General features: G+C 32.8%; 5 protein-coding genes and 1 pseudogene across 6 annotated transcripts; all 6 read right to left on the bottom strand.

The window, feature by feature from the left end:
• Window positions 1-285: 285 nt before the first annotated feature.
• Window positions 286-931, bottom strand: LOC108333943 (uncharacterized). The gene has a single exon (XM_017569466.2). The coding sequence runs from the start codon at window positions 834-836 to the stop codon at window positions 555-557; it is 282 nt and encodes a 93-aa protein (XP_017424955.1). The 5' UTR covers window positions 837-931; the 3' UTR covers window positions 286-554.
• A 2832-nt stretch (window positions 932-3763) lies between these two features.
• Window positions 3764-8234, bottom strand: LOC108334494 (vesicle-associated protein 4-2). Of its 2 annotated transcripts, XM_017570367.2 has the most exons (9): window positions 8176-8234; window positions 7655-7837; window positions 7095-7400; window positions 6504-6574; window positions 6059-6140; window positions 5849-5967; window positions 4704-4781; window positions 4498-4617; window positions 3764-4052 (listed from the first exon to the last, which is right to left on the bottom strand). In XM_017570367.2, the coding sequence occupies exons 2-9, from the start codon at window positions 7758-7760 to the stop codon at window positions 3993-3995; spliced, it is 942 nt and encodes a 313-aa protein (XP_017425856.1). In that variant the 5' UTR covers window positions 7761-7837; window positions 8176-8234; the 3' UTR covers window positions 3764-3992. The 2 variants fall into 2 exon arrangements, with proteins under 2 accessions (XP_017425856.1, XP_017425857.1); XM_017570368.2 differs by lacking the exon at window positions 8176-8234 and having other exon boundaries at window positions 7638-7796.
• Window positions 8235-9122: 888 nt separating this feature from the next.
• LOC128193365 (uncharacterized) lies at window positions 9123-9698 on the bottom strand. Its single transcript, XM_052870888.1, has one exon. The coding sequence runs from the start codon at window positions 9549-9551 to the stop codon at window positions 9285-9287; it is 267 nt and encodes an 88-aa protein (XP_052726848.1). The 5' UTR covers window positions 9552-9698; the 3' UTR covers window positions 9123-9284.
• Window positions 9123-11264, bottom strand: LOC108332868 (uncharacterized). The gene is made up of 2 exons (XM_052870887.1): window positions 10792-11264; window positions 9123-9900 (listed from the first exon to the last, which is right to left on the bottom strand). Exon 1 carries the CDS (start codon window positions 11158-11160, stop codon window positions 10894-10896), a length of 267 nt encoding a protein of 88 aa, XP_052726847.1. The 5' UTR covers window positions 11161-11264; the 3' UTR covers window positions 9123-9900; window positions 10792-10893.
• A 3293-nt stretch (window positions 11265-14557) lies between these two features.
• Window positions 14558-15024, bottom strand: LOC108333321 (uncharacterized; annotated as a pseudogene).
• Window positions 15025-16611: 1587 nt separating this feature from the next.
• On the bottom strand, window positions 16612-17167 carry LOC108333242 (uncharacterized). The gene has a single exon (XM_017568628.2). It carries the CDS (start codon window positions 17026-17028, stop codon window positions 16762-16764), a length of 267 nt encoding a protein of 88 aa, XP_017424117.1. The 5' UTR covers window positions 17029-17167; the 3' UTR covers window positions 16612-16761.
• Window positions 17168-21034: the final 3867 nt, after the last annotated feature.

The raw sequence follows: 21034 nt of genomic DNA, 5'->3' as shown, positions 1-21034 counted from the left end.
ACTTGGTAACTTGTTTCTGGCAGGGATCGAAAGAACTTGAGGTTTCTAAACTTGAGATTCTAGGAGCAGATTCGTGCTCAGATTTTGCAAAACTAAATTTTCTTCAACTTAACTAGTGTCCTGTGAGATACAAACATACTTCCAGAACACAAAATAGAACACTCGAAAAATTCAATCCTTAACATCCTCAACTCTTCAGGTTGTGACAGTTAAGCGTTAGACCATAATTAAAGATATTTTGTTAAATTAAACTCAAAGTTGATGATGTTAAAAGGGAAGTACAGCTTGAATAATTTTAGGTATTCTTATTAATAAGTTCGGATCTCATCATCACCATCCACTCTTTGAGAGGGAAAAACCCGTTATCTTCTGTACATACATACATAGCTAAATCATTTACAAGATCACATCATTCCAAGTTCTTCTCTCCAACCGAGTCATCCCCTCTGACTCGGTCAGGTCAACTCAGAACCAACCCCGACCCGAAAACAAGGCTCGGGCAACCATTTCCAGCCACCGCTCTAATCTTCGCCGTTGTCAACGCCACGCGTGGTTTAACCCTGACCCCAGCAACTCAAGTACATCACTTTCCTCAGAGACTCGTCCGCTTGAGTCACCCTTTTCTGCACGTCAGAGCTCCCCGCCACAGCGCCGGCGCCATCGGACCCCACGACGCCGGACAAGGGGCGAAGATCCGACAGGGCTCCGCCTGAGAATAGGCGGCTGCGGTTGTGGTGGATGGAATTGAGCGCCGTCTTGCACTTGTAGCCAGGATCGGTGTGACCCTGCGCCACAGCCACGGTGGCCGCCATCCAAACACGGTTCAAGTAACTCATATTTCTCTTGGTTTTTCTTTTCCTTCTGTTATTAATTCACAATACAACACAACACAACAGAGGTGAGCGAAACGTTAGTAGTGAAATGAATCGGAAGAGGAAGAGGGGATTTATAGAAGAAACGTGAAGCACTAGGATACAGATGGGCCCCATTCTCCACCTAAACATATAGATTAATACGTATTAGAGATTTGGTGTATCACTTTTAAGTCTTCTTTAATACACCAGTACTTTATACACGTATTTAGATTGCGTGAGATACTATACACCATTCCAATTAAAATTATTAATTTTGTTTGGTATTCTAATACCATCAGTAATATTGGCATTTAATAAAGCTTAATTAAGTTTAAGTGATGTGTTTAAGTTAATATAATGGTGAGAGACAGTATTAGTATTGTTGGTGAGGGATAAGAGTGGTGGTTCGAGGAAACAGGTGGTGGACTTATCCGAAAGAGACATAATTGTCACCTATGACTCACCTTTTCCTTCTCCCACATTAATGTCCCTGTCTTATTTTATCTTTATTTTCTCTCTCTTCAATTCTTCACCATATATGGGTCCCACCCTCAGTTCGTCTGTTTCCTAAACTCTGGTCTAGAAAGATTGTCGTTTTGTGAAGGGGTAGTTTTGTCCTTTCACAGGTGGCCCATTCTTTTTCGCACTTTTCTTATTCGTTTGATGGTATACGTGTTATGTGTGGAACTGTGGCAATGACACGTTGGTGGTTGTGGCATTCTTGGAGGATGGGCCTGCAGTACGATGATCCATTAGTTATGGGCCGAGGGCAGCGATCACGTGCCTCCGCATGGCTCCATTCTCTCTCTTTCTCTCTCACCGCCACCGCATTGCACTTGTCATTTTTCTATTCGTTCTTTAAGATAAAAAAAAACAGCTTTTACTCTTTACACTTTTACACTTTACACCACCTTCGATGATGGTTGGAGTTACTATTGTTATTTTGTATTTCTTTCATTGGTCTCTACAATTTTCTCTTTAACATGGCTGAGATATATGATTTCGTTTGATGTGAGTCGTATATGTATAAGTAGTATAACCATATATGGTTAAATATTCGAAAGAAGAATTTTATTTATTTTTACTTTGAGTGATAAAATTGTGTCTCATATACAAAATAATAAAATTATTTCTCTAAATATTTGAATTAGCAAAAGCAGAGTCTTAACATTCATTATGTGGACTTGAATGCTTGGAATTACTTCTCCTCAATTGAGATAGTGAAAGATGTTTCACTGAAGTTTTTTACCATACAACATGGTCTTGTAAAAGTAGCTAGTTTCGTTTGTACTCGGATGAACACGTTAAAAAGAGACAAGTTGGTGGTCACTCTAATCAGTAACAGCTTATGCAATCATATAAGCAGAGAAGACGTTACTTTTACACGTTTTTTGGTAAAAAATCAGTGTATGAAGCCACTAGAATTGTTGGAAAGCACGTTGTTTTGTTTTGTAGAGGATGAACTTGGCCTATTTCTTGTACAATGAATTTCGTCATTCACCATTTATGATTTGAGAAGGAATCAATTCCGTGTCCTTTATTCCCTTAACCCAAAACCTGCAGCATTTGCTTGGTCACAGTTTATACTATCATAATGTTATCTTTACCATCAAAATTTCAACGAAATTATTATCAGATTATTCATTAGAACCATTATTTACTGGAACTTTTTTTTTTTCTTTATCATCTTAGTTAAAGAGTATCAACTTGACTTGACAATTAACTTTTATCAACAAGAACTTTTCATCTCAATAATATCTTTTGTCCACAATGTTATAATTTAAGGTCTAAACTCAATCAATAATTTTGGTTCTGCATTGGAATATATGCGACGGGCCAAAGCAATTAAAATTAATAACTGTCACTAAATTGTTTAATAACACATCAATAATTTTTAATCTCTTATAGCATATATAATACTCTCTGCTCCAAATGGCATAGCAGCTGCTTTATCATGAGTGATGGCAACCCCAGGATTAACATCATGATAAGCTCTAATAATTGGTACTTATATATTGCACTTTACAAAAAGGAGATATGCTCATTTAATTTTCAAAGTGGACCTACCCACTTTGTTTTGTTTGTTAAACCAGCATCTGTATACTATATTACAAAGACATGCCCTAAAAACATATATAAAATGACAGTGACTGATAGCTAATTATCTATTCTCACCAACTTTCCTGACTCATTCAAGACACTAACCTCTATTTAAAAAAAAAAAGTTTTTAGAATCTCTGACTTGACTTAATCTCCAAGTGGTGAATTGATTAAAAATATAATAACAGTAATAAATTAATAGCTGTGAATGAAATAACTCTATCATCATGTATAACATCTACAATATGCAGAAGCTGCTTGAGTGGATCCCTTTGGGTTCAAAGGTAAAAGCAAACATTCTGGTAAAAGGCAAAGCATTTCTATTTCTGGAATGTTGTAATGTTAGTATAATCAAACCATGTACCAAAAAAGTGTAACCAAATCAAAGACGAAATAGGAGATCATTTCAAATGCGTATTCCACTGTCCCCAACTAATATAGTGACAAGCCATTAAAAAAGATATCCATAGATCGTGACTATTAACAAATCATCTATTGATTAATTTTCCTGACTGCTTCAAATCACTAACCTCATTTTTTAACAAAAAAGAAGTATAAGATCTCTGATTTCATTTGATCTCCAACTGATGAAAATAATACTTAACGATGCCTTACTATAATCTAAGTTATAGCCGCCATGAATGCTACCAACTTTGTTTTCTCTCACCTGATAAATAACTATAAACAACTAATGGCTTATCAAGACCGATACTATTTTAATATAATCAGTTGCTTTGATCCATCGTTCAAAGGAAAAAAAAAATATGTTGAAGACAAGAATAATGCATTTACTTCTCAAACAAACAAGCTAAAATTATAGATGATGTAAAAGTAAAATTAAGTATTCACTCGCACATGACAACATAGACATTGTTGACAAAGAAAAAGAAAGGATTTCATTATTGCTTTATAGCAATTTTCTAGGCGCTTCAACCACGTATGACATATCAGATCAGAGAGTCTGGAATTCAATTTCAGAGTATACAATCAAAGAACATTAAGGGCTTCTTGACCCAAGAAAAGGAGGAGAGAAACACTTTACACTGAATCAACACCTTGGACCTGCTGTTGGGCCAAGTATCTTTCTCTTCTTTCTTTCTACATAAGGAGAAAAGATGCAGAATATGAGAAAATGGAATGAGAATATGCTATCTAAGTAAAGAGTTAACATTTATGCATTATTAGTATAAACAATTTTACATTCTCAACTAATCAGAAGTCATGGCAGATATGACTTTTGAAATAGTCATTGTAAGTGACTATATATGTTCAGGACCTCCTCAAGGTCAAGCAGGTAAAACCCTTGCTTTAGATCTTGAAAAAAAAAAGACTTCAAAAAATTTTCTTTTAGTACTAATTGCTTTAGGTCTCCAAGAAAGAAACACCTCAAATTTTTTTTAATACTAATTGCTTTAGGTTTCAAAAACCCTTGAGTTTGCTTTTGGCCTCATTCCTAAGTTTGTTTTAGGCCTTCCAAACTCTTGAGTCACCCTGTATATATTATGTACTCAAACAAAAGAATGTGGCAAGAAGAGTGTCTAACCCATTCATCTATAACAAGGCCTTCTCCGGCTACTTGAGGACCTTTCTCCTCCGGTGGTTTCTTTCGCACTTCAAGTGCAGCATCAGCCTCAGCCAACATCCGTTTCAGCTTATCCAGTACCTTACAGAAACAGCAGCTTTCAATTGTAACTGCAAATAATAAAATGGTATGTTGTGTCATGTCATGTGTGAGACATGTAGTCTTACAGGACTAGGCCGTTCAAGGTCCACAAAAATAACCCGTAGAATTTGCTCTATTGCCACTTGATCTCTTTGCTCTTCAAACTGCAGGAAAAATTATGTGACATTTACATTATAAATTCCAATTTGTTTTGTGTACTGAATGCATGCCTATTTATTCAAGAAACCAAAGCACTTCGACGAAAGTGTTCAAAGTAAAATAATAGATTTGGCTTATTTATCAATGCAAGAATAAGTCCAAGACTTGCAAGTCACACCTGCAAAAGATGAATTCTGGAAAAATGATTTTGTGAATACTTGTAATCAGCTTAAGGCATTTTGAAATGCATTCTTCGTTGTTATTTATCTTTAGTTTGACAATTACAGTGTAAGTAGGTTGTGTACAATATAATCAAAATTGCAAAGCTAGCAACAAAAAGTGTTCCACAATATTTTTACTTTCAAAACCTTATGTACTCATCTTATATATAATGCATTAAGAGTGATATACCGGAAAAGGCAGTTCATATAAAATTCAGTTCTGACATTACTCGTGAAGAAAATCAGGAAACGTTCAGGCATGTGTATATTCAAGTATGATACATGTCACAAGCAGATGTGGAGACAGTAAATAAATAAGATACATCAAATCTCACGTCCACAGAAAGAAAGTAAAATAAGGTTATGAATATGCACAAAGGTTCCAGAACCTCCTTTCCAATAACACCTGCCAAATTCCCATTGGTACAAAATAGAATCTCTTAGAACTATTTATAAGCACAAGTTATCTTAAGAAATTCAACAGTGCTCACATGGATACAGCACAATGGTTCCAGAACCACCTTTATTTCCACTAACACATGCCAAACTCGCATTCGTACAAAATGGAATCTCTTTGAACTATTTATAAGCAAAAATTATCTTAAAAAATTCAACAGTACACACATGGAATACAAATTCCTTGAACAACATCATTGGTTAAACTAATATCTTCAGTTTTTCCACACAACAAAAAAACAACTGATTTAAGACATATACAACATCAAGAAAATGTTAACTGTCCCACGAACAGGAAGAAGGTTTAAACTCTATCTTACATGAACAAGCTAAGATACAAATGAAAACTACGATGTTGATGCCAGATATCATCAAAAGGAGCAATAATAAATTACCAGTTCAGGCACATAATCGATTTCACCTTGCACTTTTAGGCTCATGATTTTAAACTTAACCTTGCTTTTTTGTTCAATTGGTTTCTCATTGCTCTCTGGTGGCTCCACAAACTTGAATACTGCCAAAGATGTGAGACAGTTATAAGAGGAATCACCAATTTCTAAGCATTTGGCCATGTTACTTAGCACGAGTTTAAAATCACAAATTACCGGTGGCAATTATACTTTCACCAGGGGCAAGAACACCACCTGGAGGACGCATATAACAACTCTTGGGTGCTGTTGTTTGAAACTAAGAAAAAAAATGTATCAGCATTAGGAGTAACCTAAATAGTGGATACACATAAGAAAAAGGCAGGATATAAAAATATCAGTGTTCATATCATCCTATAGATATATGCCATGATGAAACCCTATATGAGGAGGGTCATGATCAACAAATTACATTTCCCATAGTAATTTACCAAAACTTAACTTTCATGCATGTGTAGAGACTAAAACTTACAGTTTTCTACATCATTCGATGAATACCATGAATGACAGAGTTATTAGCCAATTTATGATATGGAGTAACATGATGATAATGTTGTCTCACACATAATTTCTGAATACAAGAAAATGATGGCAAAGAAGAAAACAGAAACAGAAACCACACCTTGAAAGCTACATGAGACTTGCAAGTGTTTTCGATTGTGATTGCACTCCTAACTTGCTTGCCAGGTTCATCTTCAAATCAAAACAAGTCACATTGAATCAGGCAAGGACAAACCTAACATCCACTACAAACAAATCAATGAATCCGTTTTTTCATCATCATATACTTGATTTCATCTATTAAAAGACAGATCACCTTAAAATGTAGCAAAACAATAAAGCAAGGTAAAACAAAACGGAATGGACAAATGTGAACGTTAGCCATGATAACTATGATCAGAGCAAGCCATTCACAAGGCTGCAAAATGAAAATGAAATATCTAGACCAAGCAATTGAAACAAAACATTAATTTCACACGAAATTCAACACACACACACACAAGAGAATAATTCTAAATCTTCTTATAATATCTTCATATAAATCCTCTGCTTCCTTTATATTGTAAGTATTAAATAGTTTTTTATGTGTCTAAGATATTAAATATATTTCCTTTTTCATTTGATACTTAACATATAAAATATTGAAAAGATGTATCAGAAGGTATAACATTGCTTATTATAACATAATAAACAAGTTTCAAGAGACACCTACATGGAAAGTAAAGCTTATTGGTAGGATCAAGACGGAGCCTCCTCTTTGTAGGGAGCAAAGACTTTGCCACTGATGAGACCGTGGTTGAAGAATGCTGACCGGATCTATCAACAGATTGAAGATTATTCTGGTGAGCATTGTGCATGTTGTAAGATGTGGAAGATGAAGAAGAAGATGGAGTGTGAGTTGTTTGCCAAAATGGCTTTCTACAAAAACTCCAAACCTTCCCAACAGACCCTGATTTTTCACTCTCCACCTCCATTTCACCGGTAACCGCGACTTCCGGCAACTGGGTCAGAGAAAAGCCTGCAAAGTTTCAAGCTTTGGGCTCAGTGAGAGAGGAGCAGGAAGGTAGATTTGGCAGGTATGGCAGAAATACTATGAGAGTTGTGTCTGTTGGTAAAAACGCTCGAACGTAGCAAGTCTGTCCGAGAAAAAGCCAAGGTATTGAATGTGACCCTTGGCTCTGTTGTGCTGTGTTGTGTTGTGTCGTGTTTGATTTACAACCTTTTTTCTTGTTTTGTCGAAAACGGTGGTAATTACCTTGTACTGATAAGTACCTTTATGAGTGAGACAATTTGGTAGCAGAGATGGTGGCGTCAATTTTACTGTGATGGAATGGAATGAAAAATTGGATTCGGACTCATTGCAGCCAATTCTGTGCATTTGATTTGTGTGTTTGAGGTCCGTTTCGCTTATGCCATGGATTCCCGGGCTTTACAGTTGTTGCGATTCTTCCTTCTCTGCAATCATTTGCTCCTTCTTATCAACATTTGACATATGTGTAACAGGGGCATCACACCTTTTATCTATCCAATAGTAATTGCTTCTAGTTGCAAACTTATTTTAAATAAAAACACAAAAATGTGATTTTTATGAGAAATAGCTTAAAAACATCAAGATCTTTTTGAGACATTATTATAACACAAAAGAAAATAGACTTTAATCCAAAACGAAATACAGTGACAACATATAAGGTGTGGGGATGAGCTGTGATTTTTGCTCTTTCAAGCAAAAAGCAATTTGGGATAAGAACAAAAACAAACTCAGCAATCCAAATAAAGTTTGCTTCATATCTAACCACATCACGGTCGAAATAAATCTAGCCATGGATTGGTATTTCTCTTTATTCTCTTCCCTTTAATTGATTATTATTGTTGTTATTTATCCTTGTGCTTGAAACAAACACAGAAAATAAAGCTACTTCTCGCTTCTTTATTAGCCACCATTACATAATATGGTTGTAGAACATTACTGGCAAGTGATTTTATTAAGAATAATCCCACAAAAATCACTGATTTTTGCCTCTGTTATGGCCCCTCTTGCCTAACTGGATCCCCCTCTTATTCTAATTATACAATAATATATCATCATATTATCATGAATCCGTAATTATTTTAATTAGTAATGTGCTTGGAATAATCCAACAACCTCGCCCAAAAGCTACTTTCTATAAATAAATAAAAGTTGCTAAAAGGTCTCATAATAGTTTACTAATCAATTTTCATATTACTTCAAATAAAAAACCATCATCTTCTCTTTTTCTTTTGGCCTAATACCAATTCAAGATTAACATTATGATAATCAAAAACCAGGTCATGGATTGTTTCTGCCAGGGCAGGTGTGGCACTGTCACTACCCAGAGAATAGTAATTCTCAAGGAGATATGGATCATAACAATCTTTTTTTGAGATCCTTATCTAAATTGTTTCTTACTTAATCGTTAAGCATAATAGTAGTTTATTTATGTATTTTTATTATTATGTTAGGGGGAAAAGGCGTATCCAAATTTAGTTGCATTTTTCAAAAGCCTCAATTTTCTAACCCCAAAAGAAAGAGTCCTGTTTTAGTTCTTGTTTAATCAAGTTTATAAACAATAATTGGTGTTTCCTTCCTCCCAATTTTTTTTTCTGCTGAAATCTAGCAGGTTTCAACAGTGAAATGAAGGTGTAAACTTATGTTTCACCCCGAGATTTACCAAGCATTAATAAAAAATGAAAACATTAAAGCAGATAAATTTTGAAATGGTTTAACACAATCAGATAGTTTTCATTCATCAAAATTTACATCCAAATCTGTCACAATAGAATAGCAATTCTCGGACATGACCATGAAATCTCTGCCCCACCTTCCCTTGGGGGCAAAGGTTCAATCAAATTAGACACAAAGTTTTGTAATTGCCTTGTGACTCTAGTTGGGACCCCAACAACTTAAGTACATGACTGTCCTCAATGATTCCTCTGACTGTTTCCTCCCTTCTTCCTTCAATCTACCAGAAACCATAGCAGAAGAAGAGGAAGAAAGATTCTTTGCCTGAGACAAGGATCTCACGTTGTTTTTTACTTGATGTTGAACTGATCTTAAGGCATTATTCCACCTGCAAAGACCCTGGTCCTTCAAGGCCTCCACAACTCCAACACTGGCTGCCACAGCCCAAGTTCTGCCTGCTGAACACATCTTGTATGAGGCTTCTTCAAAGAAACTCTTGCTTTGATTTTTGAAGGATCAAAAAGTAACCCAATTGGGACTTGATACTGTAGTGTGATTTAAACGAATGGAAGAAATATATTGCAGGATTTTAGATTGAGAGATCAATTGAAATGAAGGTGGTTTTATATTGAGAAGAAGCACTTGAATGTGATGTCTGACAAACTGCTAAACTAAGGAAACAGCCAAAGATTTAGAAAAACCATAGGCATAAAGTATTGGTTAGCTAGCAACTGGTTTTGGGGTAGCCAGTGGTTTTGCTGTGCATAAAGATTTGGAATCAAGTTCAATGAATCCGTAGTTTTAGGACCACTTGTCCCTGTCATACAAGTGTTGCACTCACTTAAACAATAAAATATTTAAGTACAAGTTTTTGCTGTCACTATTATGCCTGCTTGGCAAATCAACACACTCTTATCTGTTTGGCATCTAATAATTGAGGTTCCAAGGTAAGTTTTTGTTGAATAATTTAAATATACTTTTATTTAATAAACTCACATAAAAAATTATCTGATGACCAACAATATGTTATACAGGGTAAAAGACTGAAAAGTTAAATCAATTTATTGTACTGTTTAATTTTTTTTTAGTTTCTCACCAAAAAGCTTGGATGTCTGCGTTTACTTCCAGTAGAATCACGTAAGATAACAATGAGATCTTACAGACAGCACTGCCAATGTTCTTACACATCAAATCGATCTTTGCAGAATCATATTGTTGACATGAGAAATTTTAGTCGTGCAACAGTTTTTTGTGACATAATAAATTATGTAAAAATGTGATTAAGTTAATAAAAGTAATATTAAGCTATAGACGTGATAATATAATTCTTGCACATGCACTCCACAATAATAGCTATAATATTTTAGCTACTTTGACAAAGAATATGTCATGTTATATCAGATTTAATAAAGTATATATTGTTGCAGAACCATACATGACTTGTGCATGAACATAACATAGGTCGATATTTTATTGGAAGGGTTACAATACAAGTATATCTACTAATTGAGTTTTTGAAATTCTCTTCAATTAAAAGAGTTTCAAAATATTAATTGGGTTGTTTCTCTTTCTAAACAATGCTATGTAAATAAGCAATATTAGTAGAAGGGAAACTACGAAGATTGAAGAAATTTCACTGAATTGATATTCTTCATGATTAGTATACAATGAACAGATAGCAGTAATAATAATATAAATGAATGCAGACCAAAAATGGCAAGAGACATCTCCTTCTCGATGCGGCACAATTTCTTCATGGTCCACATTCAAAGAACAGAAAAGTTTTATCCACGTTGTCTTTCTCTTTCCTTCAGCTGGGACCCCAGCAACTCAAGTACATGACTTTCCTCAAGGATTCTTCTGACAGTGTGGCATTCTCTTCATGCATTTTGCTAGAAACCACAGCAGAAGAGGAAGAAGAAAGCTTCTTTGCCTGTGAAAACGATCCAACATGGTTTTTCACACTTTGCTGAGCTGACTTGAATCCTGAATTCCATCTGCAGAGACCCTGATCCTTCAAAGCCTCCACAACTCCAACACCTACAACCACAGTCCAAGCTCTCTTAGGTGAACTCATCTCTAATGCAGTAGCAGTACAGTGATTCTCTCAGCATCTGAGTTATAGTAGTGTATCTCAGTATCTATCAGAAGAATACAATCACAAGTTTTTGAATGATGAAATATCGGAGTGAAGGGTACTCATATATAGGATGCAAAAGTCGGTGACTGAAAGAAGATGCCATTTTTTAAAAATAAATAAATGATTTTTAATTGCTCCGTATCTTGTTTCAGTTTTAAGCACCACGTGTCGGGGCTATACACGTGCCACGGTGCCAGGCAGTTGCACTGCAGAGTAAGGATTAGGTTACACGTGTAGATTCTGGCTTGAGAAGGAGACAACGTAAAAAGCAACAGGCTACAAATCTCATAAAACCAATCAACGTTAGATAGACCCTGGTTTCTGGGAAGGGATTGAATCTGCTTATTGTCTATTACTCACTTCAAGACATTAATTAATTAATCCAAACATTGCCTAAGCTGGTGGCTACCAAGATATATGACCTTATATTCATCCCAATCAAATGGAAGTTTAACTATTTTAGACATCTAAAAACATACAAGTTAGATGAAATTGATGAAATGAAAAAAGATGAGTCTTTCTTCCTTAAAAGCGCATTTCCTTTGTTATGAATTTTAGCCACTTTCCCATGCCAAAAACTATCTTCTTTTTTTTCATTTAACTCTCAATATTTTAGCCATTCTCAAAAATTATCCTTTTGCTAGACGAACATATATTCCCTTTGGGCGAAAGTTAACTTCTATTTCACATCTAACTTCTCTATCTTGGACAAGGCAGCTTTTTTGCTAAGAGTGTTTGGTATTCTCGTTAGGCGAGTGATGGAATGGCTAAGCGAAAAAATCTTAGTAGATAAATTTCCATTCTTTTTCAATCTTTCATTTTCCTACAAAATAATTTCAAACAGAAGAGAATTATATTTAATATATTATATCTATATTAAGAGAAAACATAAAAACCTTACCTCTTTTAATAATAATAACACAAAATACATGAATGAAAACAAATAATAGATTGTAATCAGTAATAAATTTTGTAAATATTTTTTAATTATATGATTTCACCTTCTTTCTCAATATTAATTTTTTTAATTATTCATTATCAGTCTTTTTTTATTTATTCGTCAAAATAAAACCTAATGTCGTTTTAAGACTACAATTTGGTACTTTTAGCAAATATTTTAGGTATCGTCATTTTTGTGTCTGGATTCTTTTTCTAATTACTTATGAAGTATTTTTGTAGTCGAAGTGATTATATCCACCGTGGTTGTTGTTTGACTGGCAAAGAGAATTTTAATATTATAAATTAATGTAAATTGAGTTAAAATATATCTGATGAAATTAGTAGTTCTAAAAATTAGTGTTTTTTATAAGAGTGGGTTATGCACTGGAAGTGAAACTCTCCATGTCGTGCAAGGTGCAACGGATGCTTTGGTTCTATAATATAATTGATTATTATGTTTTAAATATAATTAAATATATTTTTAATTTCTAAATTTAAAATTAGATTTTTTTTTTAATTTTGATATATTTTGTTATCAAAATTTAAAAAATTAATAAATATAATATTTTTAATTTAAATGCGTTAAATTTTTTTAATATATTAAATTTATTTTAGATTTTAAGTTAGTTTGAGTGGTATACTATACTGTTTAACAGTTTAAATATTAGTTTGAAATAAAATTTAATAAACTTAAAAAATTTAATGTTATTAAATTAAAATATTATATTTATTTATTTTTAAAGTTTAAAGAATCAAAATTTAGGATAAAAATAAATTCAAATTTTATATTCAAATTTAAAAAATAAAAATACGTTTCACTCTTTTAAACATAACTTAATGTCTAAGTTACGATGAAGTTTCATGTTTACACTAACTAAAGCAATGCTTTGATGAAGGAGTCCTAGATTTTGTATTAGAAGTGGTAAATACAACTAAAAATATTTTATGGAGAATTTAGTGAAAAAAAAATAGTCCACCTAATAAAAACTTTTTCGGTAAAAAACATCATATTTCTTATATTTGGGGTAAAAAAGAGTAAGAGTAAGAAGAGCGTACAAAACTTACCCTATTTCTATCATTTAAATGAGCACCATATTATTTAATATTAATTAATTAGTTGTATTCAAGTTAAAAAATTTACTAAAATAAAAAAAACATTGTTTTTTATAATTTTAAAAAATTTATATAAATATTTCAAAAATATTTTTATCAACAATTATAGCATTTAATGAATAAAAAAAATTACTTAAGTCCCCATAAAATATCCATATATCACATTAAGACAGCTAGTCACAACTCAGCTTTAATAACTTAATGCTTGAAATCAAATGAAATACTCCATCCTTCTCATTGCAAGATAATTGATGTACTTGTAATAATTTATTCTTCAATAATTATTATTGTTATGCTAAAAATAAAAACTTAATTATGATAACAATAATTTAATTAGACAATTCTTATTATATAAAAATGTTATAATTAATGGTTAGAACATTTTTGTTTTCATTTAAAAGTGTAATAATTGAAACATGATAATTTGATTCTAACTTGTCCTATATGATTTCTATTACGAAATGATTGGTTAATTTTTTTTTGTTAATAAAATGAGAATTCACAACTAAAATAAAATATAAAAATAAAAACAAAGTTGAAGTAATATTAAAGGAAAGAAGATTATAACATTCCTTTCTCTATCAACTAGTAAGAAAGATTTAAAAGAGATCATTTTTCCCCTTAGTCTTTCTCTTAAACACTAAATTTGTCACACCAAAAAAAAGTGATTTTGACACGCCTTATTGAAAATATACTTTGCTTTTATATAGAAAAAAGGTAAACACCAAATAAAGTGGAACTTCGGTGCTCACATTCAGGCACAAATTTAAAATTTCAAAATTTGAGTTTTCAAAAATATCACAATACATTCTTGATGCACTTTAAAAGCAGGGAAATCCTAAAGTTTGATGTTCAATGAATGCCACAAGTCTTGTTTCCTTTTATGAAATTCCTTTGACTACGAAGAATAACACTGGAAAAATTCACAGAAAAAAGCAATTTCTTCAGAATTGTTCAGCCTTATAAATTACATCTTACAAATTATTCAACATATATTGTACATAACCCTGGTCCTCATTTTAAACTCCTATAGACATATAGCAATTTCTGTCTCAGATTTCATCAGTCCAATGATGTTCCAATGCCGAACACTTGTAAATCCAATCAATGTCTCTCCAAGGCTGTCAAATGCATGCTTCAGATAATTTCTCATGTTAGTTGAGAGTTGAGACATATTCTCTGATGGGTGAACCTTCTGGCTCCTCAATTTCTCATCTTTCTTCAATTATAGCTTTCTAGAAAAGGGAGAAGCTGAGAACTGCATAGAATCTGTGCATGGAACTGTGTTTAGTTGGGACCCCAGCAACTCAAGTACATAACAGTTCTCAAGGATTCCTCTGACTGCTTAGCTTTCTCATCTTTGAATTCTGCAGAAGCCATGGCAGATGACTGAGAAGAAAGCTTCCTGGTGTGAGAGAAAGACCTCATATTATGTTTAGCATGTTACTGTGCTGATCTCAAAACACTGTTCCACCTGCAGATGCCCTGGTCCTTCAAGGTCTCCACCACTCCAACACTTGCTGCCACGGTCCAAGTCCAAGCACGGCTTGAAGAACTCATCTTGACTCTTGAACAACTACAAAGATATGATTGTTTGTGTAAGAATGAGGTAGTATGAAGTGTCTTGTTCGATGTGATTATGGAAATATGAACGAGCTGAAGATGAATGAATGAGGTGCAGGTTGTTGTTAATATATTGTTAGATATAGAGGCTGTGAAAAATACAGGCGGTGGTTTTAGTTTGTCTGCAAAACCAGAGGTAGTGGAATAGGCACATGGTTTTTGGTTTGTGGGGTTTGATGCGTGTGTTTTGTTTCTTAGGAGATCGGATCTAATCCAATTAAGAAAGAATCTATCAACACTTTCTATCAAGGACTTCACTCTAGTTCATGTAGGACCACAACTTTAATTCTGCACATTGTTTAATGAGGTCAATCTTACATGTAACCAAGGAGCCAAACCTATATATATATATATATATATATATAGTATACGAATTAATTTTACCAATACATGTGGATAAGATGAATGAAAATTCAATGTGATAAGAAATCATTTTGAATGGTTTAGACAGGATAATGCAGAGTTGTAAATGACATATACAGTTAAGAAGAGTTTTTGGAAGTTTCTACTAGCTATTTTACTGGAAAAAAAAGAAAAAAACATTTAATTCCCCACTAGTCATAGAAGGACTAAAGTTTAGAGGGTTAAATGTGTTTTTTTCTCCTAAGGATTTCTATTTTCAATAAATTAAATTAATTCTTCTTTATATTCAGATCCAGTAAAAGGGGAGATATACACTGAGAAAATAACAGGTATTAATAATAGAATGTATAATACACAAAGGTGTTCATATATCTTTACTATAAACTGTTTTAAAATTTTAAAGTAACATTAAATAATTCGACTGGTGTAATTTTCTATGTACTTAAAAGTGATTAGAATAACATACCAATATCTTATCCCTATTTTTACTTGGGACAAATAGATAACTACTTACCAGATAAGAAAGATTTATATGCATAGTAACTTGTTTTAAACAATCCATCATTAAATTTTTTTTTTTTCATATCTCTTGTTATTACCTACATTTTTTTTTCTATTTTATCTTTCTTTCACTGTTTGAAAGTAGACTTGATTAAGGTGTCTAGAAATGATTTTGTTCAGAAAGTTCTGATAAACCTAGTTTTATAGTTTGCTCTTCTAGTTTATTGATTATAACGGCACAAATGAATTTAGATAAGGCCTCAGAAGAATTCCACTATATTCACTGAGGAGAAACAAATAGAATACTAACACAACTGTAATTTGACAAAAGCAGACGCATCTCAGTAAATAGTTGCAGAATAACTTCATTTTTCTTATTATTAGTTTGCAAAATCGACCCACTTTAATCTATCATCCAGCAAATGGTGGAAATTTAAGTATGTTCAAGTTCTGTGAAAATTAAGATTTTGGATAAAGAATGATGTTGTTGAATGTAGATGTTATTGGTGGTTATATATGTTATGAACCTCTTCTTCTTTGTTAGACCAAACATTAAAACGTTGTTTCAGATTAAAATTTTATGTTTATTAAGCTGCGTACAAGTTTTATTTCGTTAGTGTTTTCATATCAAGGTGGGGTTGCCGTAAAAAATAACAGGAAAAATTCAGAGAACAAGTCATTTCTTAATATCATGTAAAAAAATCCAATACATTCATATTTCTGTCACAAGTACATCATTTGAATGATGATTCAATCCACCAAATTAAGGCTATTGCCACGAATTAGAAGCCATTGCCTCACTCTTCAAAATCCAATCCGCATTTCTCCAAGGAAGCAAGTTAAATGGCATGCTTCATACTATACACATGCTCAGTTCAAGCAAGCATATATATAGCATGTTGGATGAGACTCTGGATCCATTTCTTTATCTTCCTTCGCTTCATGATCGAAGAAAAGGGAAAGGAAATCCCGAATTGCATAAATCCGATTATTCTTTGTTTAGTTGGGACCCCAGCAACTCAAGTACATGACGGTTCTCAAAGACTCCTCTGATTGCTTGGCTTTCTCATCTTTGAATTTCGAAGAAGCCATGGCAGATGATTGAGAAGAAAGCTTCTTGGTCTGAGACAAAGATCTCATATTATGTTTAGCATGTTGCTGTGCTGATCTCATAACACTGTTCCACCTGCAGATTCCCTGGTCCTTCAAGGCCTCCACCACTCCAACACTTGCTGCCACGGTCCAAGCACGGCTTGTAGAACTCATTCTTGACTCCTACAACTAAAAGTAGACGATGCTAAAAATCTCTTTTTTTGTGTGTGTGTAAGAACAAGGTAGTGGGAAAATTTGATTTGTTTATGGAGAATATTGATGAGTTGAAGATGAATGAATGGGGCGAAGGCTGTTGTTAATATATAGTCTGGGATATAGGCAGTGGAAAACACAGACACTGGTTTTGTTTGTATGGAAAACCAGAGGCAGTAGAAAAGCACATGGTTTTGGTTTGTGAGGTGTGTTGTGTGTGTTTTTGTTTGTTAGATGATAAGGATCTAAATCTCTTATCCAATTAAGAATCTATCAACAGTTCTGTGAAGGACTTCACGGTAGTTGTTGTAGGACCACACAACTTCAACTTGCACCTGCAAATGCTGGATTATTGCTCATTAGAAACGACAAAAGACTATGGCTTTCTTAATGAAGGACAGAAGATAATAATGCTTACGTGTTTTTGAGTGCTGTATCATCCAACTGAGTACAGTGTTTATAAGGAGAATCATATAGTACAGAAGTTATGTTTGGTACGTGGAACCAAAACCATTAAGTAGAGAGATTGAAAGTAGCTGGGAGAAATATCAATCGGTGTGGCCAAATACCTGGACCTTATCATATATGGATTAACCTTACCCGTGTACCAGTGGATCAGAATTGGATAAGAGATATCAGCATTCTATTGTAAGGTAAGAAATTAAAAAAACGGGTGCTGACATATTAACTTGTTAGCATTATACAGTACTTACACAAATGTGAAAAGTAACTTTCTGAAGTAACTTGCGTGAATTCTAATTGTGCAATTAAATAAAGAATTCTTGGTCAGTAATGTAAGGAAAATCTATGAACCAGTTATGATAAAATAATAGTGAGTGTTAAAGCATATGTACGATGTGGCGCATATTTTTCAAAGACTGGAATATAAATTGTTCTTTCTATAAACAATTCATCCCCTCTTGATCTTCTTTAATTTAACATGAGATCTACAAAAGATTGATAGCATGATGACTTTTGTATGTAAACTAATAAGTACAATGATTATAAAATTCACTACCAGTGTTCATTTTTTTTATTGCACTATATCACTTATCATAATTACACGTCTTTATCTTTTGACCTCAAGGACTATATAAGTTTTTACCCATCATTTTTCAGCACTTAATCATGGGAAGGATGCATTATTTAACTAGATAATATCTCGAAGGAATGAGTTGAATCTGAGTTTGAGTTTGTGTTTGTTAACCACAAGTCTTTCTGGAAAGAAACTTTTTAAAAAAATTTATTTGCTGTCACACTTTTTTTTTTAAGAATACATAGTTATTTATAATAAAATCTTACTAAAGATTTTTTCAACTTCTAATCTTAAACACAGCTACAACAACTATTATCATATGTATGATATAATCATTATAAAGAATCTTTTGACCTTTATAATCTCCTATAACACAACTAATTATAATAAAAATATTAAATACAATTAACCACAATTAAGTTTACATATCCTTCCATAAACTTAAATAATGTTTCTGTCTTTTTATCTGGTTCTTCTATTTTTCATTGAGGTTTCTCATAACTTCACTCACATTTTACATCTTCTTATGACTGACCTAGTTTTTCACTATTTTGATAATCGATTTTGTTTTTCTTCTGGTTGACTTGTTATTTTCATTTTCAATGACCAATTTATTCTTTGTCTGATTTCTTCTTAACCTTAGCTAACTAGTTCCTAACTAGGTTCTTATCTTTGTGATTGTCATTGATCATGGTTCGTATCAATAGGTCAAGATTTTTTGAGAGATTGAATAATCCTTGCATAAGAAGGTTGATCGTCTCTTTTTTTCTTGTCCTCTAATCGATAATTTTTTCAACCGTGTTAAGAGAATTTTAATCATTTCTACTTGTAATTTAATAGGAATAATAGTATATATGTTCAACTTTTTTACTCATTTTCTAATCAATGGACTCCATAGCCTTTCCTTGCCTCAGATTTCTTTTATAGTTTAAGAGTGAGATAAGCTCTTGTTTGCCGTTTTCTTTCTTCCTTATGCTTCAATTCAAGTGCTCGGGCTTACGAGCTATGTGCTAATAGATTTCTATGAAGACCAAACGAACTTCAAATTAATTTTATTCTAATATTAGAGATATAAAAGCAAATTGTGGGCTACAGAGGATACTTTTTATTTTCAATTTCTGGGTTCAAATACATTATTTTATTCTTTTTCAGTACCTCATTATTACATCTATCAATTTTTGGGTTTATTTTGGACAAAAGAAAAATCTTTATCTTCTATCCCAACGCCCTGGTGTAAAATTTTTTTTTTTTTTCATTTTAATTAGAAAAAACTCACGTCACATCTATCACAAGTGATTAGTACCATAAAGAACACTTGTGTGATTTAATAATATGTATTAGTCTCATACAAGATAGGATTACATTCTGTAAAAATATATTAACCCTTAATAGGCTTTTTGCTGGGAATCACATAGGCATATAGCATAGGATAGTGTTGTTCATAAAAATTAATTGTGTTGACATCTTATTTTGAAATAAGATGTAAGAAAGCTATGAAATAAACACTGTAAGAAGTAATTCCATAGGTACCAGAACTTGGAAAATCTGAAAAAATTGAAATCACACAAATTTGGAAGCAGTTTTTTTTCTTTTTTTCTTTGTGTGTCAATTTAAGTCATATACATCTAATCGTAACACACACACACACACACACCAACGATTAAAATTTTGTAAAATCAGGTCATCAACATTGCTATAATTTATAGAATTACGTGGCTAATCAGTGGCATATATCATATCTTTATGACAATATTATTATGCTAATATTAATCATAATTGTTCTAAGTCTAAGAATTGGGACCCCAAGTACTCAAATACATGACTGTTCTTAGAGACTCCTCTGCGTTCCTTCTCTTCTCATCTCTCAGCTTATTTGAAATTGCTGAAGAAGATGAAGAAGAAGAATAAGGAAAATCCAGTTTCTTGGCCTGAGTTGCTGAGCCTATTTGGTTCTTGGCATGTTGAGCCATAGATTTCATTGTGTTGTTCATTCTGCAATACCCTTGATCCTTCAACGTCTCCACTACTCCAACAGTGGTTGCAACAACCAAAGCTCCACGATTTGCACACATATTAAGTTATCCTTTACTGTGTACTGTGAAGTTACTGACTTTGAACATAATCTGGTGCTTATATAGATTAAAGATGGAGGCTTGGAGAGGAAAAACCGGATGCTATTTTGTTTATAATAGGTGGTTTGAAGTAATCGATAGCCATAGGTTTTTCTCCTCACTCTCCATATCTTAGGTTGCCACATTGACATAGCAGTTCTGTCTTTTAATGATACTCTTTTGTCTTGTTACAGCTGAGAGACTTTAGTTGAGTTTGCATATTTTAATCATTTCTGGCTGCTGCCACTAGCATTATTGCAAGGCTCTTGCACATGGTTTTGCCACAAGCCCATAATATAACAATTTTGGACCCGTAGTTTGGGAGTGTTTTTTGTGCACTCTATTCAATGATGGTGATTTGGTGGGGGCAAATCAAGAGAAAAAACCCATCCAACACTTATAATATATATTTATTATTTAACGTTGTCCACTGCTCTACCAAATAAATTTGTCTTTAATGCATACTACATCTTATCTTATTTTAAATACTCTTTCTAAATTTTAATTTCAATATTCTTAGATCTTATCTTTCTACAAATAAATAAACTTTAGTACATTCTACAAAAATAATTCAAATATAAAATCTTAATTGTTTATTAACAAAACCACTAATATCATAATAAGGTACAGCTTATAACTATAATTTTTAAGACATTCTCTGTTAATATTTATATTTTTTATATAAATTGATAAAAATATGTTTTAGTTTTATTTAATAACTAATTAGATTTATTTGATAAAATAAGAGTTATTTAGTTTTAATTTATTATTTAAAGTATCTATAACTCTAGTTTTTAGAGTTCACTTTCTTGATCACATT

This window comes from Vigna angularis, chromosome 11 (assembly GCF_016808095.1).
Source record: "Vigna angularis cultivar LongXiaoDou No.4 chromosome 11, ASM1680809v1, whole genome shotgun sequence".
Lineage (NCBI taxonomy): Eukaryota > Viridiplantae > Streptophyta > Magnoliopsida > Fabales > Fabaceae > Vigna > Vigna angularis.
The sequence above is the reverse complement of the archived record's forward strand: the minus strand, read 5'-3'. Positions and strand labels throughout refer to the sequence as shown.

What these genes read in the sequence shown, in the direction of transcription:
- LOC108333943 (XM_017569466.2), bottom strand. Translation starts at nt 836, where the DNA reads ATGAGTTACTTGAACCGTGTTTGGATGGCGGCCACCGTGGCTGTGGCG.
- LOC108333242 (XM_017568628.2), bottom strand. Translation starts at nt 17,028, where the DNA reads ATGAGTTCTACAAGCCGTGCTTGGACCGTGGCAGCAAGTGTTGGAGTG.
- LOC108332868 (XM_052870887.1), bottom strand. Translation starts at nt 11,160, where the DNA reads ATGAGTTCACCTAAGAGAGCTTGGACTGTGGTTGTAGGTGTTGGAGTT.
- LOC108334494 (XM_017570367.2), bottom strand. Translation starts at nt 7,760, where the DNA reads ATGCACAGAATTGGCTGCAATGAGTCCGAATCCAATTTTTCATTCCAT. An exon ending in CAATAAGCTTTACTTTCCAT is followed by an intron (nt 6,575 to 7,094) that starts GTAGGTGTCTCT and finishes TTTGATTTGAAG; the next exon opens with ATGAACCTGGCAAGCAAGTT. An exon ending in AGTCTCATGTAGCTTTCAAG is followed by an intron (nt 6,141 to 6,503) that starts GTGTGGTTTCTG and finishes TTTTTTTCTTAG; the next exon opens with TTTCAAACAACAGCACCCAA.
- LOC128193365 (XM_052870888.1), bottom strand. Translation starts at nt 9,551, where the DNA reads ATGTGTTCAGCAGGCAGAACTTGGGCTGTGGCAGCCAGTGTTGGAGTT.